This window comes from Pyrgilauda ruficollis, unplaced genomic scaffold (genome assembly GCF_017590135.1).
Source record: "Pyrgilauda ruficollis isolate IOZ18807 unplaced genomic scaffold, ASM1759013v1 scaffold4, whole genome shotgun sequence".
Classification (NCBI taxonomy): Eukaryota; Metazoa; Chordata; class Aves; order Passeriformes; family Passeridae; genus Pyrgilauda; species Pyrgilauda ruficollis.
Window position 1 is genome coordinate 10418280 of NW_024525489.1, and position 17823 is coordinate 10436102.

Consider the following 17823-nt stretch of genomic DNA (forward strand, 5'->3'; position numbering starts at 1 on the left):
GATGCAAATACCACTGCTCATGACAGCAACAGCAAAGTGTAAAGGTAAGTAATTGTACTGGGTCCCTTTTTTTTAAATTAGTTTACTGTAAAAGAAGGACTAAATTGAGCTGATGATCCAAGTACTGTATTAACATGTTTCTAGAAGTGATAAATCTCTGTGTCACCATGCAGGACTTTGTGGGTACTCATCTAGTGCTCTGCATAAGGTTGTGACATAAGGTCTGTGATGATGCAGGCACATTCTCAGGCTGCATTTGTCTTTTCTGAATTTATATTGACATAAACATTAACATCTGAACCTGAACTTTTGTAATCTGGCTCCAGCTGGGAATGCTGACCGCTTGTACATGAACTGGTTTTATAATCATGGATTAAAAAAATACGCTTTGGCCCTTTCATTTTCTTGCAGATTCTGACAGATTAATAACAGTAGGTTTTTCCCTTTTCTCCTAATGTATGAAACAAATTTAAAGGTAGCTTTTAAATCTAAGCGTAGACTAACTTGCAAAGGACATTGGTCTAACCCAGATAAAATGGTGCCTTATAAACCTAATGGAGGGTGGGGAGGGATTGATTCCTTTATTTGTAGACCCTTTATTTTTGAATTCTGGTTTGGGAAAGGAGGGAGTGGATGGGAAAGAGTCTACTAAACTCATTTTGCCATCATCAGTATTTACCTGACATTATCTTCTCCCAGTTTGTGTTAATCTCATTATTGTCCCTGGGGCTTTGTGTGATCAAACTTCTTCGAACTGGAACACTTATTAACAGCTTATCTATAGAAAACTAGAACAGTCAAATGCCATTGTTAGAGACAAGATAGTCTCAAATAGATGGATTTCTGTAGTAGGTAGACTGTAATTCATATTATGGCAAGCTTTCTGGGAACGAGTTCTGCAGTGTGATAGACCCACAGCAGCTGGATGCCTGGAGACTCAGGCAGCTAATAGTTTTAAATTATACTGTGCTGGATTCCCCCTCCTCCAGTTCCCTTGGTCTTTACTGAGCTTTGTTTTTCCTGGTATGTAGGTTGCACTCTGAAGAGCAGAAAACTAAACATGTAAACGAGATGCATGACTTAAAACCTAAAAAGCTGGGATTTTTATGTGTTCCTTATTTTATTTCTAGGCATGTTTAACATTTCCCGGATGAAAAACCGGCCAATGGTCCTGATTGGTGGGTGACAAATCAGTACGTAAAAAACATACAGTGATTTTGTTTGGTTTCTGTCTTTGGGGGAGCAGAGTAGATTTGGCTTCTAAGTCTAGCTTGTGGTTCAGCCATAAGTTTAGGCAAAGAAATGGACTTCTTAATTAGCCAGTTGTAGTTAACATGCTGAAGTGGAGGAGGAGGAAAGGTTTAGTGTCCCTACCGAGCCTTACCTGGTTTTCCAATTGACAGCCCTGGTTTTGTCTGCTCTAATTAAGACACTTCATTACATTTTCCAAAGGGATAATCAACCTTCCTACCATCGTCCTTTGTATTCAAGTAAAACAATATAGTTACTTAGAAGACAGTTTGAGGCGAGTTTTGACTGTGTTGCCATATAAATACAAAGGATGCAGAATGGAGTTAATCCATGGATTAAGGAATTAAGCTTTGTTTATAACATACATAGAGCCATCAAGCTGACAGAAATGTAAGTGTTCCTACCTCACTACTACTTCAGAATCTGACATGTGGGGCTTCATTCTTTTAAAATTGCCTCTTACTGCTGCAAAGTCTCAGAACATAACCATGTATGAAACAAGAGCCTTTCCTTCTAGTGTCTATTGAAGCTGTTTGCTAACTCTCCCTTCTGCCTGAAGCTCTGTTCATGAGTGATGTAGCACTGCTCTGGTTCTCTTACTGATTTTTAATATCTCCTTCAGTGTGATTTTACCTCGTCCATGTTGATGTTTACCTATTCTGTAAGATAGCTGTCTTTCAAAAAACCTTAAGAAATGGTTACAAGAGTTAGCTTTGTGAGGTTAATTACAAGATGTTTTGTTGTTCCTTATCAAGAAAGTGTGGGGAAAAAAGCAAACAAGGGTGAAAGACATAAACATTACGTTTCAAATCCAAACTGTCATCCTTCCATTGATGTTTTGGACCAGGTTAGCTGCTGGGCAGCTTAAAACACAGGTTTTAAAACAGGTACTCTGTGGGAGGGGAACATGCATTGATTTGCAGGTCTTTACAACAGGTGATATTATAATAACAACTACTCTATTTTTAAACCAAGCCTCTAGGGCTTGTACTTTTGTTGCCATTATTAGGAAATAGGATCCACAGAGGTCTTTAACATAGGTCTTCACTGGGAATGTTTTTGGCTTAGTGCCTCACTTTAAAGTGCCATAATTTTCTATGTTGGCTGGTGCGAGATTGTGCCTTTGCTTGCTTGTATTTGGCCACTGCTGCACTGTGTTCCAAAAGAAGGGTAAGGAGGACCCTTTGTTTAAAGTGTGTATTGACTTTCTGCATCAGGAAAAATTGTGGTTTTTTTTTTTTTTTAAGATGAAAAATACTATATTAAACTCTTGACAGCTCACTGGGACTGATATAATTTTTCAAGTTCTCTTTGAAAGAATTCCCACACTCCAAAGTTAGCATTCATAGCAATGTTTGGATGTCTACAGATCAGAACAATCCAACTTCCTTTTGAAAAGTGCTTTAACATTGTCTTACATGCAGTGAAAGAGGCAGCCTGTCCAGGTCCTCCTCCTTCAGCTGTTCCATTTTCCTTTTGAGACTGACTGCTGGCAGTCACTGCATCAGTGGAGAGACTGGAGATGAGTGGAGAGTATCCCACTGTGGCACATGAGGAATCATTGGGAGATTTCCTAATTGTGTTTTGAGTTAGTTACAAACTTCAAATAATGCTGGCGTGCAAGCAGTCCGTGGGGGAGTGTGTGTATGGAATTAATTTAATGAAATATAATGAATGCTGTGGAAATCACTAATTGGTTTTGCTAGATGCAGTGAGCCAAACCTGGCATCTTCTCTGCACTGCTGTTGTCTAATCCTTTGCTATACGGCTTGTATCTTATTTCCCTTAATCAAAATATTCCTTTCAGCAGGTTCTTCTTCTCCTGGGTTTGCTTCAGTTATGGGAATTTCCTCATTAATTTAAGTATCTCCTGCCTTCTTTTCTCCCCCTGAGATTGTGCTAGTTGGAAGCTGACACAAACTTGAGGCGCAGTAATAGGATATAAGGAGATGGAATTTATGAGATGGTTTCAGTATATGGTGCAGTAGAAAACCATTACCTTTTTTTTTTTCTTTTTGGTAGGTATAGGAGCAATTTGGTTGCAAATACAGATGACTAGATACAACCTCAAGAAGTGTAGGTTGTTCAGAAAAGCAAAGATGCTTTGCACTCATTACTCTCTCACAGTCTGTTTACTTCCCACTTTACTTGTTCAAACCTTTTTCCCTGCTCCCACCCACATGTGTTTACCCTCTGGAAGGAAGTACTTGTCTGCATTTGCAGTCTGGCTTCTCCTGAAAACAAGACACTTTCACAGGGGTTTAGCGTCAGCTTTAAAGCTTATCAAGGAATTCAGAAGAACAGAGTGCTTGAAGTTCCTGGATTTTAAAAGGAATATTCAGGTTAGGCCCCACTATGGCAAGAGAGAGCAAGAGAAGAGGAATAGAAAATAATTTTCTGTGCTCTTCTAAAGCAGAGAAATGTTGCACCCAGTACATTTATGTCCATTTAATCCCATTCCTCTGACGCAAACACATGCCTTCAAACTTGCAGGAATCTTACTTTTAGTGTATAGGCCATCAGGTGTAGATGAAAAAAGGCCTTTGCCTGAATTTAGGTTTATGCAGTGATTGTAATAATGAAATCTGTGGTTGATTTAAGCTTCAGGAATGGTACTTTCAGACCAATGTTTGGAGGGTACTCTAGATGAAAATGGTGCTAAGTGCATCAGTCTTGTTTTAGCAGAGGCTGGAACTAACAAGGAAGAGTTTGGTGGGTTTGTTTTTTAAAAAAGATGGAGTAGTGCAATTAGACCTTTGTCCACACTGTGTCTATTACTGTCAGTAATATGCTTATCAGTGGTGCTGTTAAACCAGTTTGGAGAGTCCCTGGGCAGCAGAAGTAGCTCAGCAGTGTGCAGAGGTGCAGGAAGCTGCTTTGATGCACCTGTGGATAGGCTGAAAAGGGAGTCCTTGAATACCAGAGCTACCAAAGGAGGTTATTGAGCTAACCTAGTGCCACATTTCTCAGGGCAGAGGGAGGAGGAGCTTCAGAAAAAGAACATGCTTATCAGTGGTGCTGTTAAACCAGGGCTTAGCCACTTACCTCTGTACTGCTTTCTTTACTTACAAAACATTTTATTCACTTTTATGTGAAAGAGACTCCTTCTGTCTTCACACTTGGCATTTAGCCCAGTGTAAATGCCAAAACCAAAGGATTAAATGGCAAAAAGGGGCAGGAGGGCTTACTACCTCTCTGCCAGCTGGGAGCTTTGCCAGCTCCACTTGGAACATGGTTCTGAGTAGATTTAAAATCTGTCTGTCAGTGAGGGGACTGTGATTTTTCCAGTGCTTAAACTTCAGCTGTCATTAATGTGTTAAGAGCTGGCAATAATATGAGAGGTTCCCATCACCCTCTGAGATTGTAGACAGTGCAGTTGCAGTGCTTCTGGTCCCTGCTGTCCTCAAGTGCTGGCGTGACCCTTCCCTGCAGAAGGAGATGAAAGGAGGAAGCGCAGCTGCCTGTGCTGGGAGGGAGGTGTTTGGAAAGGCAGAGCTGAAAATCTGAGTGTAAGAATTTCCTATTAACCCTGCCAAGCTTTTGAAAGAAGGCTGGTGCTGGGATGCTCCCAAATGGATGCTGAGATGCTGTGATTCACTTTTCTTCAGAACTGATTCTCCTATAAGCTTTCTTGGCTGCTGTTTCTCAAAAGGTGTTGATACTTTTAGAAAGTAAGTTGTTTGTTTTTATCAGGGACCTTGAAATGAGTCTGAGTCATGTAATTTTTAATAGCAAACCAGGAAATGCAGGGAACTGATGAGAGAAAAGAGAAGGAGATAGAGGGAAAAAAGTGGATGTTTGCAGGTTTTTGCAACACAGGAAGTCCCAAGCAGTTCTCTGACAGGGTTCTCAGCTGCTACAAGCAGTTTAGCTTTCCAGTTAGTAAGATGTTCTTCTCATCTTACTTTTTGGGTTTTTTTTTCCCCAGAGCCTGCATTGATGTCATTCTCACTATGCCAAGATGCCCTACAGAATTCCCCAAATTCAAAACAGTGGGGCCACACATTTAGCCATTGGCTGACTTTGAGAGCAAGTTTACCCAAACAAAATGGAAAAGCATCAATGAAAAATAAATTCACAGGACAAATTTTCCTACCAGGATCTCACCCAGAGAAACAGTGGCACATAGCAACAGGATTTCTACAAACCCAGCTCCAAGGCTACTGTGTCTTCCAGAAGGACCCAAGCTCCACATTTGATACCAAGTGCCTTGATGTTTCTGTTGGCCAAGTTCCTGTGGATTGTCAGTCCAAAGAGGAATGTTCAGGATCTGAATTCCATACCAGAGATTCAGGATCTTGCACCAGGGTACCTTGTGCCTCTGACAACTTGACTCACACTGATGAGGAAGGACAGGCCACGATGGTTGATGTTGGAGGAAAGCCAGATTCCAGAAGAAGTGCTGTTGCTGGTGCCATGGTCCTCCTGGGTGAGAAGGCATTCAGGATGGTGAAGCAAAACCAAATGAAGAAAGGGGATGTACTGGCAGTAGCTCAAATTGCAGGAATTCAGGGAGCCAAGCTGACCAGCCAGTTGATCCCATTGTGTCACAACATCCCTCTGTACCATGTTGAGGTGTCTCTGAGCCTAGATGAGGCCAGGCATGCAGTGGTGATTCGCAGCTCGTGTCACACCTGGGGAAGAACAGGTGTGGAGATGGAGGCTCTCACAGCTGCCAGCCTGGCTGCACTGACGGTGTACGACATGTGCAAAGCAGTCACTCATGACATCGTCATCCAAGAGGTGAAGTTGATTAGTAAGACAGGTGGGCAGAGGGGAGACTTCTCAAGGGTCTAGATAATACTCAGATACCTCCAGCCCTCCAAGTGAGCAGTGTTTCTGTTCAGCCTCTTACAGAAATCCTATTGCTCAGCTGAAGGACTTGGAGACCTCAGCAGGTGTGTACAGTACGGCAACCCCATGCCTCCAGCATTGCCTTACTCTGTCAGCTCACTTGAACAGTGGAGCCACTTATCCCTGTTGAAAACCACGTGTATTTTCTAGAGGACAGACTTCTCCACTCTGCCAGTACCTCCATTTCAGTGTCCTCATGATGAGATTGAGAAAAGATTCCTGCTTATACCACAGAGCTTTTTGGTTTGGGTTTTTTTGGTTTGGGGTTTTTTTTTTTCCGTTGTGCTGTGAAATACACCTGCTGTCATCACACCATGCTGTGTGAGCTCTGGAAATTAAGCCACTGCTGAAAGTGCTGTTATTTGGCAACTATTTTTAAGTCAAGAATTAAGATTTCAGAATTGTGTTTGTCTGTCTTTCCCCTGACCTTCTTCATTGAATTTAGAGGGTGACAGGGAGAAGAACACAGCTGGAGAACTTCACCATAAAGATTATAAACACGGGACAGTCGGAGTCAGAGGGCAGCTCCCATCCCTTTCAGTGCTGCTTCCCTTCACAGAATCAAAGAATCCCAGAATGGATGGGTAAGGTTGGAAAGGACAACAGTGGCTCACCTGATCCAACCTCCCTTGCTCAGGCACCCAGAGCACATGGCACAGTGTTGTGTCCAGACTGGAATATCTCCCTTGAGGGAGCCTCCATAACTTCTTTCAGCAATCTGTTTCAGTGCTGAGTCACCTGCAGAGTAAAAAAGTTCAGGTGGAACTTTCTGTGCATCAATTTCTGTCTATTGTCTCTTGTCCTATTGCTGAGCACCACCAAGAAGAGCCTGGCTCCATAATCTTGGCCTCTTCCTCTTAAACACTGTTAAACATTGAGACATCAGTCATCTCTTCTGGATGCTGAACAGGCCCATCCTTTCCTTGATGCTCCCTCAGCCTTTCCTCATAAGAGACACATGCAAGTGGGAAATACCCAAATAATCAGTTTCAAAAGGAAAAAAAAAAAAGGCAGATGCCCAGTTTTCTGCCTTGTGCTCTGTAAAACATGATGCAGAAAGACAATTTCTTCTGGGTTTGGAAGAATTATTTTCTGATCTGTTAGAAGCATGTTCCAGCATTTTGACCTTAGCACTGAAAAACATGGATGCCTTGTTTGCATGCTTAAGGGATTAATTTTGCCATGCACAGAAAAGTATTAAGCTCTCCCTGACTTTAGAAGGAGATGTTGCACCAAGCCCTAGAAGACTCCAAATTTTTAATGCTATGGTGCAGCTCCTAGTAACCAGCAACCTGTGTAGTTCTGACAGATAAAACAGACTTCAATACTAGTGGCCACTTGGAAAATGAAGGTATTTACTATTGCCTCTGCCAGAGTGTTTTCCTGCATGTTTCTCTAATTTGCTTTTCATGAAGTCTTCTGGCCTTGGAGCACTTAAGTGTCCCCATAAATGTAGCAGTGGCCAGAGTCATGTAGCATTAATTAGCCTTGGTAATTAACTGTGCTAGAGAAGAAATTGCTCAACATTCTTGTTAATATTAATGGCTGCTTTTCAAATGTTAAAGTGCTCTAAACAGGGTGTTACTGGTTGATTATGGCTAATGTGAATCTGCACATTATTCAGGGTGCTCCCTCCTTAAACACAGGGTTAAAGACAACTCTATTAAGGTCAAAGACACTACCAAAAAATCTTCTTAAGCTTAAGAGGTTAAAGTACAATGAGCATACCACACTGCCATGCACATCCTGCTCATGTGAAGTACGCACAGGTCTCAGATGAGGAGGCAATAGGTTTTGCTACAGATCCTTCACAAATCTCGTACACCAGCTACAACAAAAGGCACTCTTTCCATTGCAGGTGGATTGATTTGGTTCTTTTTTTGTTGTCATTGTGAGATAAGGTGCAGAGAGCGACAGACAGCAGCTATAGCTGAAAGGGAAAGAAATCTGGAAAGCTTCGTGCCCAAAATCTATAACTATTTGTACATTAATGATGTGGTTCAGGAATGGTATTCCCCATTTTAGTGTTCCATTTTCGCTCACTCCTCCCTCCCAGAGGCTGCAGAGGAGAATTTGGAGGCACAGTAGGTAAAGATCATGGATTCACATAAGAATTTACTGGAAACAGGAATGGAATAAGAAAATGAGCAGCAACACCTTCAATAATAGAGAGAACAGGCACTACTGCTCCCTTACCAGAAGAGACCCCTTTCCCTGGTCCCCATAATAACCCCCCATGCTGTTAGCCATGCCCTCTCTTGGATCCTGCAAAAATTACCCATGTCCTGGCTAGAACCAGGACAATCTACATGCATTGTTACAGTCTTGACTCCCAGTCATTCCCCAGGAGCATAGCTAGCACTGCCATACTGCCACAAATAATCCCACCCAATCCTGCACATACGAGAGATTGCATTAATCTGTGGAACTGCTGTGCCCATAGCATGAAAGTTTCCTTAGCTCAGCATGGAAACAAAGTGCCAGGAAAAGGAAGCACACATGTAACCAGCTAAGTCTACTGACTGATACAAGCACTTACTCCCCTCACCATGCACAACACACCCTGCCCTCCTGGCCTGCCCCAGGCTCTAGCTAATTCTGAAAATGAAAAAGAAACTCGATGTACTCAGTAGCAATAAAACAATGCTTTGGGCATATGATTCAAGTTTGCTGTCATGCTGTAAAGCTCACACAAAGGACTCAGGGCCATACTAGGGACTACTGAGCACATTCATGATCACCACGCACATTTCGCTGCTTACGCACATTTCACTACTTCCTTGGTTTGAGAGTGGCTGGAAGTGCAGGGCAAACAGACTTTGGTGCCATTTTATGCTCATGTTACATTATCAAGTCTTTAAACTATGCACATTTATAGGTAATGAACCAAACATAAGTCAACATTTTGTGAGGGAAATGGGTTGAGAGCACTCTTGTGTTTCTGTGGTGCTGGGTGGGCCATGGTGTAATATATGTTGATGATGTTGATGACTACTTTTTGGAGGCTTGCTTTTTTTGTCCACTGTATTTTTAATAAATACTAGTTGCAATGGAGTGTGGTTTGCATTACTTTGAATATAATTTTTATTTATCTTTCTACGTTTTAACCCAAAAGCTTCTATGAATAGTTACCTCGGGACAAGCAACAAGACAGGCTTTGCAAGTTGCATGATTAGTCAGCAATTAGCAAAGGATCAGTCATAATAACTTATTACTATAAAGAACCTATTTTTTTTTTTGCTGTTGTTGAGAGAAACTCATTTTAATCTGGCTGTTCTTAAACTGTGTAATCCTGTGGGTTTAGCATCATGATTTATCATCTCTTGTCATTATTTCAGCTTCTCCCACATGCCTGTTCTGAGCCAGTGGCCATGTATAACATCACTGCTTGCAGAAGCGGGGCCTTCAGAGCTCTTCCTCCTAGTCTGAGTGACCACAACTGAAACCAAAGTTCAGGGAAGTGCCTGTATAAAAGTCCATCCATCTTGTATCACGAATAAGCCTTAAGAGAAATTCCCCTTCTCATTCATCTGTACTTCCAGGAAGGCTCTCGAGTCTCCTGCTACCAAGAAGGCATCAGTGACCTTAGAGGTCTTTTCCAGCCTAAATGATTTTAAGATTGCAAATGCTGTCATTTCTAAATAAGCACATCATTTTTCTAGGAGCAGAAACAGAGTGAAGCACCAAGCCCACCACCTCCTTCTCTTGAACGGTGCCATAAGAGTTCAAGTTGCACTTTTGTGCATGTCCAACACTGACATGAAAATACAATGAGCTGAAAATGCAAATACTACAGATCATGGCAACCCGCACAGTAGAGCTTTTGCCTGCTGAAAACTCAGCTGTCCCAGCTCATGGCCCATTTGTGTGTTAGAGTCTGTTCACTGCTAATCAGGCTGAATCCTTTTGGAGCATCTCAGCCTGGCTTTCCTTCATGCCCACATCGTGACACTAGTTACTCCACCCTCACACTATCCTGTTAAAAACTGGATGCAGCATATAAGGAGAAGCTGGCAGAAGCTGGTCATTAAGAATTCTTAAAGAGATTAAATCTATGTCAAAAGAGCAGTGCTTTCAGGAAGGAGAATGGGCCCTGGGGGGAAGACAGCTTGAAATACCTCAGGGAGGGACTTTTTTTTTTTTTTCTGAATGGGAACTGTTCAAAACCAGATTCTAAAAGCAACAACAGCTGAACAATAAAAAGAGCAATTAATTTTGTTAGCCATTTTCAGCCCCTCGTGACCTGCAGTGATTCCCTGTAAATTCCCTGTCACTCAGCTTTACATGGTATTTGACTGAACAGAATCTGGCCCTTGGTCCTGCCCCTTCCTTGGCACTTTGCTGGTTCTCGGCTCCCTCTGGCTGCCTCAGCAGAGTCAGGCAGGCTTGGAACAGCTGAAAAATGGCTGGTGCATCCTGTGTGCGTTGGCCAAGACAGAGCTGCTAATTAGTTAAATGGAAACACAGTTCACCTCCCTCCACGCACCAGAGCCTTGCTCCAAGAGAAGCACAGCATTTCAGGGAATCTAAAATCAGTTGGAGGAATTGCTGTTTGAAGTGGGCTGGCCAGGTTTTCATGTTTTTGGGATGTCAACTTAGGTCTCATAACCAGTGGAATGTGAGGAGCTCTGCAAAGTCATGATGATGACAGGCAACACTCCGACATGCCTGGCATGGTGCCAGAAAGGTACAGGATGAAGAGCTGAATCCTTTGTCACAGGCTGTCCTGAAGGGCTTTGGGTGAACTCAGTGTCCTCTGTTATAAGAGCAGATTCTCACTTTGGGAACAGCAAGCTTAAACAGTGGGTGGCTGAGACACAAATCCAGCTGTCTCTACCTTCCCCCATCCCTCCATGCTCCCTGCCAGTGCCATGTTTAGAAAGCTTCTGGTTAGTATCTGTCTTTGTACTTACCCTGTTTGGTCCTTTGGAGAGTAAAGGGTACCCAAAATAGTAGCAGTAAAGTGCAGCTGAGTGCAAGTTCACAGGAAAGGATGGGATGGATACCCTGACACACTGCTGAGCTTTCCTCCAAGCAGAGAAGCACAACAAACCAAGCATTGCTCAGCTGCATGTGCACAACCCAACAGCAATGGCACAGCCGTGGCCATAAGGCAAGCTGCCTACTGCCCGTGGCTCTCCACAGTGCCATCCACACAACACTTGCTCCACAGAATGAAGTTTCATGCTTCATGATTGCTTAAAGTTTGCTTCCAGAACCCCAAATTAGCAGCAGACTCAATTACTCCATCGATGACTCCAACAGAGCAGGCATGATCTCAAATTCTGGACAATCCTCTCAAAACCAGGAACTCTTAGTACTACTAAGCTCTTCCTGCATGAATTTAAAATTAAGTTCAACAGAAACACTCTCTTCTACACCCCTGATACTTTCAGAGTGTGCAGCTGAAAGGATGCAAGGCCAGCAAAAGCAGAGTCTGTGTTTGCAAAGTCAAGAGCAGTTTGGCTGCAGTGGGACAGGAGGTAGGGGAGGAAGAGGAGGAGATAGCAGGAGGGCCAGGCAGCTGTAAAGTTGTGTTAATATTATGCTTGGAAGACAACACAGGCTTTCAGATACTTGACTGCTCCATAGGTAGTGCCTTAGGCCAGTTACCTGCTGGTGCAGGTTGTGGCAAAGCTCTGTCAACACCAGCAGAGCTGTGCAGTGTCTCACCAGGCAGCATCTGCTGCTGGGAGCTGGGAGAGAGGGGTTCAGCTGCATAGCCCTGACCTGCCACTACTGCAGCCTTAACGAACTAAGGTTTCATTATCGGGGTGATTTTGGCACTCAAGGCTCCCCACATGCACAGTTGCAGCAAGGCTGGAATTGCTGTTGTGTGAGGCAGTGCCTGGAATTACACCACCCGTCCATCCCTTGCTCCCTCCATGCCTTCCCCAGCTGCCACCCACAGCCTCAGCGCTTCAGAGAGCTGCACTTCCCCACCCTGGGCCTGACGCTGAATGGAAATGTTTTAGCTCTGTGTGGCTCATTTGGCTTCTGCAGATCAACCCTTGGGGCCATCCTCAGCCCAGATCCAAGAAATGAGCTGAGCTGAGAGAAGGGAAGGGAATAATTTCTGCTGCCCCCGAAGCCTCATCTCTCCTATTGCAGCTGGCAGCTCAAAAGGCTCCATCCTGCCAAGACTGAATCTTAATTGGGATCAGTGGAAAAGACAAGCTGCTGCCAGGGCCGCCCTGATCCTGGGCTCATAGAGAACATGGGCAGAGCTTGCCCAACCCCACAAGAGAAGGCCTTCACAAGGGTTTACAAAAAATAAAATTCCCTTCAGAGTATCAGTGGAAGCAGCAGGAGGAGGCCAAGGAGAGGACATGGCTTAGCTGGGTAGTTTGCAGAGGAAGAGAAGGCAGAACCACATCACATGGAAAATCCTCCTGTCCCAGTAGCCTGCTGGGAAGGGAAGCCACCAGCAAAGGCTGAGGTACAGCTAGTAATCCCCAGGCCCTGCAGTAAGTTAAAATACTATATCCACCTCTGAACAAACACACAAAACTATCACAGTCATGCTCAGAACTGCTCTTGCCAAGAGCTACAGGAAGAAGGACAAGGCAAGTTTTTCATCTTAGAAGAGAAAGACTAGAGCAAAACCTCTTTGGGCATCCCATCTGCACGTGGCACCAAGATGCTACATGATGCTTTTTCCAAGCCACAGCTGCTGACTTCAAGGCCACTTGCATCAAAGACCCTGGCAGAGCTCACTCATACCTCCACGATTAGGCACAGTCTAGCCACCCCTTCGGCTTTGTGGAGGCAACCAGAATCAACACTTCCAACTCCGAATGCACCCAAGATGGGTGCTCCTGACCCAGTTTCTTTACCGGCACAGAGTCCTGCCATCTCAGCACTGTCTTGTCCCAGCAGCAGCAATGTGCAGCAGGAGTGGAGCAGAGCGAGTAGCTGTCAGCCTGGATTATTTTTACACCATTTGTTCCACCTTGAATATTTAGGTGCATCTCCAAGTCCCTACATCAGAGGAAGGCCACCATGGCAAGTCTTACTCAGACTGGGAGCTTTAGAAGAGCCTGCCTTGCTGACTCAGGGGAATAAAGTTAGCAGCAGCTCATGCAGCAGATGCCATGTCAGAGCTGCTGGATCTGAGCAATGACAATGGGCTCTTGCTCTGGTAAAATGGCTTTAATGGCATTTTCCAGCCAGCAAACTTGCTTTGAGGGACACACCCAGGACCTTCAGCCATCAACAACATGTCTACATGCAGAAGGCTCTTGGCCAGCCAGACTGGGAGGGGCATTTAAACACAAGTTTCTTGCCTGCCATCTTTTATAGCCTGCTATTTCTCTCCTGGGCTGCTAAGGATGCCTCAGAGCACATCCCTCTGGGATGTCCCAGATGCAGCACAGGCACGGTCAGTAAACTGTAGCTTTAGCAAACCTGTGCCAGAGAACTCCAGCTGAACCCCAGCAGCTGGAGGGGTTTTCATTTCCACTTCTCCAAGGCTGGTATTTCAAGGTGTTTTTGTTTCTTTTTAATCAATGCACATGGCCAACTCCGGAGGGGGCTGAACCAAGAGAGGGAGGCAGTGCAGCCACTGTTTCTGTACAAAGTATTTCCACATGCAAGTGAAATGGGGCTCAACTCGCTCGGTGCGTGTTTTGCAGTGCGGTTACAGGCTGTCGTTCCGCCTCCACAAAGCTGTTATTTATTTACTTAAAGACTTGCATTCCATGGAAAAAGATGCCCCAAGATAGCACTGTGTTTCTAAAATTAAACCCAGCTGGATGGAGTGGTGAACAAGCAAGTGAACACTCCTGTGCTCCCAACAGCAGCAGGAACAGGGTTCCCCCATGTCCTGGACTCCCCCACCCTCGCTGAGCCGCAGGAAAGCCTGGCAAAATGCCTCTGTGTCCTCAGCCATGAGGGAGGCAGCTCTCTGGGAAGTCAGACTAAGTGCCTTACTCAACAGCAGGAGTGCCAATTCTTCCAGTGCCAGCGGACCAGGGTTTAAGGGCAGTGATAGCCCTTCCTGCCCCAGCAGCTCTGCAAAGCCTCCACCCTGCTGCAGGACAGCAGACACCTCACCATGTGCTTGATACAGGTTTGAGTGTGGTCAGAAGTCCTTTAACAGAATTTGTGAGGAAGACTGCATTCATGAAGCTTATCTCCTACCTAACCTAGCTAACATTTTCTCTAGTTTATGTGTCACTGATAGCATCCTGCTTACAGTAAAATTCAATTAGCCCTTGCTGCTGTAACCTAAGTTAAGAAACCTATTCTCACAAAAGCCATTTATAGAAAGGAAGGGAAAAACCCAAGTATTCCTCCAACCTCACATGGCACCAGAAAGAAATCCCTGCCAGACACACTCTCAGCACCTGTTTCCCTATCCACTTGAGCACAGGGCCAGAGCTTCTACATCCACAAGTGGCTCTGCTCAGAAATGAGCACATCAGCTCATCAGAGCAGCTGTGCCAGAGCTGCTGCTCAGGGGCTTTACCATGGCCTGCATTTAGCCTCATCCCTCAGACAAAATGTCTCCTCACACGCACAGCTGAAGCTTTCCAAAGGACAGGTTGGGCACTGGTGGAGCCCCCTGCACCCATCAGGGCTGGGAGTGCCTTGGAGGCTCTAGGGAAGCAAAGCTCCACCAAGGACCATGGGAAGGAAAGTGAAGTACTGCTCCAGACTTGGCTTCTCTGCACCAGAAAGTTCACACAAATGTGGGACAAGAAAAGCTGATAAAGACGTCTGAGCCAGTCCCAGAATGAACAGGAAAAGAAACAAGAATGATGGCTGATGGGAATGGCTGAGCAACAGGAAAAATGGTGATAACAGTGGCAAGGTGATGGTATCATGCAGCTGCTGCCTCCAGGCTCATGTGCTAGCTCTTCCAGGGCCTCAGGACCATCTCCTGTCCTGAGTACAGGCAGGAGCTGCTGCTCCTTCACCTGTGAGCAAAGAGACAGTTCCTGGCATCACATGAAGCTTGTTTCAGCCCAAGCAGAAAGGATAGTCCCACCACTACTGGCCTGGACTGTGATCCAAGAGAACCTGACCACATGTATGTGGGCCAGACCAACATGTCATGCTTGGTAAGTCACTCAAATTATTGTTTGCAGACGGGGATACTAATCTGGCATTCCTATTCGTCAGTGCACTCTGCAGTGAGCACCTAGAGACAGATTTCCAAGCCTGAGTGCTCCTCATGCCTGAAATGCAATGGGAGAAAAAGATGTTTGCTACCAGATTGACAAGTCTGTTTTTAGCAGATGGGCTTCTGTCCCTTGATTTCTCCTAAAGATTAGAGGAAGATTTCACTTTGCTGCCTCCCAAGGGAAAAGCTACACATGTGTTGGTGACAGCCCAGACCCTTTTCTAAAGAGAGTGAGCTGCAGACTTTCAGGGTTCATTGCAGAGCTGAGGGAAAGGGTGAGGAGGAGTAAGAAGAGAAGTGAGCTAGCCACCGAAGATCTCAGGAAAGAGCCTGCCTCTCATCAAAGCTGTTATTTCTGTGACTATGCCCATTTTCCCATAATTACACTGGTTCTCCTCTGCACAGCACTAAGTCAGGTCTACTGATCCCTGTCCAAACTCCTGCTGCCTTCCTGTTTGTATTGGGATGCCAGCATGGGTTAAAAATTAGAGAGTAAGATTGCCTCAGTATCTGATTTATCCCCTTTCTTCCTTCCATCTTGATTTGGGATGTACTGGTCAGCATCCCCCAGGGAGAGGATTAATCAGGAACAGACGGAGAGCTGGCAGCTCCCTGACAAGGACAAGACCATGGCTATGGGACAAGCAGCAATTTAGAATCTCTTGCTTTGACCCTGGTACAAGTCCAAGACATGCTTGCTGATGCATCCCAGCACTGACACCCCAGGAGTTGGCACAATATCAGCACCCCCAAGGCCACAGCTAGCTCTGGTCCCAATGTCACATTGCCTCAGTGCTGGGGATGCTTCTGTGGTGAAAGGCTGCCCATTCCTGTGACTCCAGAGGCAGCTCCAACTCTCCATCTGCAGAAAAGGTCTCCTCTCCACTTACAGAGAAGCTCTCATTTCACTTCAGAGCAAGGGAAGGTATTACTGCCATTCCAAAAGGGCAACACAACATCTGTTTAACATTTGTTCCCTGGATGAACAACAGCTGCACCATAAGGAGGACAATGGGAAGGTAGGACACAGCACCCAATCTGCCTGGCAACTCCTGCCCCATGCAAAGCCAAGCTGAGTGCAGAGCAACAGCGTTTGTGCCAGGGTCAGTCCTCTGCCAGGGGCTTCACCTGGAGACTGAGGTGCCCAAGCTCCTGCAGCTGTTAATACCACAGGGAAAGGGCAGCAGATCCTCCCAAGGTGGCCAAGCAACAGAAAGGAATTGTGATGGTACAAGAGAGATGTAAACAGGGCTCAGATATTGAAGGAAATCAGGAGCAGAAGCAAGGGGTACTCTACAGCAGAATGGGGCATGACTCTGAAGAGTTTTCTGCTTGGGAGCCCAAAAGGAAAAAAAAAACTGGATCAGACAGCCCTGGGGAAAATCTGCACTTTGGGCTTACCCAGCTTCTTCTGCAAAGTAAGAGCAGATTCAGACTTGTTCAGCAGCAAAAACACAGTGTGTGTTACACAAAGAAACTCTTGCCCAGTCATACCATCTTACTGTGAGCCAGGGGAAAGCAAGTACTGGGCTGATTCATACTTCTTCCCCTGAAAACACCTCATGACTGTGCAGGGGCTAAAATGACAGTTACCATCGCCCCCAAAGGCTGTCACACCCAGACAGCACTCAGCCAGGCAGAGCCTGATCATAGGAATATCCAGTGAGATGCTGCAGAACACCATTTCTTACCTCTCAAATCCAGGAACCATACTATCTTGGATGGGGATTGGGGGGAATCCATCTTTGTTCTTTTACAGTGTTGCTACAACCAAATGAAAAATATCTTAAGCCTAAAGTAGATGGACATTCATTTTCCTCCTATTTTGTTTGTTTCCTTCTGTGGGCAACAGAGCATGCACAAGCTTTTGACAGTTTTTTTGCATTCCTCAGCCATCATGCACAAAGCACCTTCTGATACCTTTACAGACCACTGGCTTTCCAAGAATCACCACTGGCAAAACACTGGCAGAGTTTGACAATCAGAGCGTGAGCCATGGATTCACCACAGGCAAGGTCTTGGTAGTGTCTCATGGGGCATCTAGGCCAATTGTTACGTCACTCATGATATTTTAGGGAATGATAAAATATGAGCTTTGCCCCTGCAGACCTACTGGTAAGGGAGAGTCTTCTTACAAACAGATGAATAACGAGTATTTGTCAGATTTCTTGAGAAAATCACAGTTATCCCCCCCCACCAACCTTTTAAAACCTCTACAAGGAATATGGAGAGACAGGAGCCCTCCTCCCTGCAGGGGCAGGCAGCAACATCACACAGTGCCCAGCACACCCACCTCCCTGTCTGCCCCATAGGATGGGGTGTCCAGGGCTGATGTCAGCCCTGATCCCCAGGTCCCTGAAGCCTCTGTGTGACTGTTGTGCTTTCCTTGGTTATCAGCTGCCTCAGTCCTTTCTGGAAGTGCTCTGAATAGCCCTTCCACAAAGGGAGAGTATGGCAAAGGTCCTGCTATAACATGACAGACCCAACCACTACTGGTCATAGACACTTCTGGCAAAAAAAAAGCCTTTTTCCACATCTCACAGCCATAAATTATGAAAGTCTTTTCCCACATCACAGAATATTCTGAGTTG

General features: G+C 45.1%; 1 protein-coding gene across 5 annotated transcripts in view; it reads left to right on the plus strand.

Annotated features, from left to right (window-relative positions):
- The window catches only part of MOCS1 (molybdenum cofactor synthesis 1), a 30123-nt gene extending 20964 nt beyond the window's left edge, over positions 1 to 9159 (plus strand). For 3 of the 5 annotated variants that reach the window (XM_041476792.1, XM_041476790.1, XM_041476793.1), the window contains 2 exons: positions 1131 to 1178; positions 5180 to 9159. In XM_041476792.1, the coding sequence (XP_041332726.1) occupies positions 1131 to 1178; positions 5180 to 6048 (917 nt within the window). In that variant the 3' untranslated portion in view covers positions 6049 to 9159. Of the gene's footprint in view, positions 1 to 1130; positions 1194 to 5179 lie in introns of all 5 variants that reach the window. The other 2 variants (XM_041476794.1, XM_041476791.1) reach the window with 2 other exon arrangements.
- The last annotated feature ends 8664 nt before the right edge of the window (positions 9160 to 17823 follow it).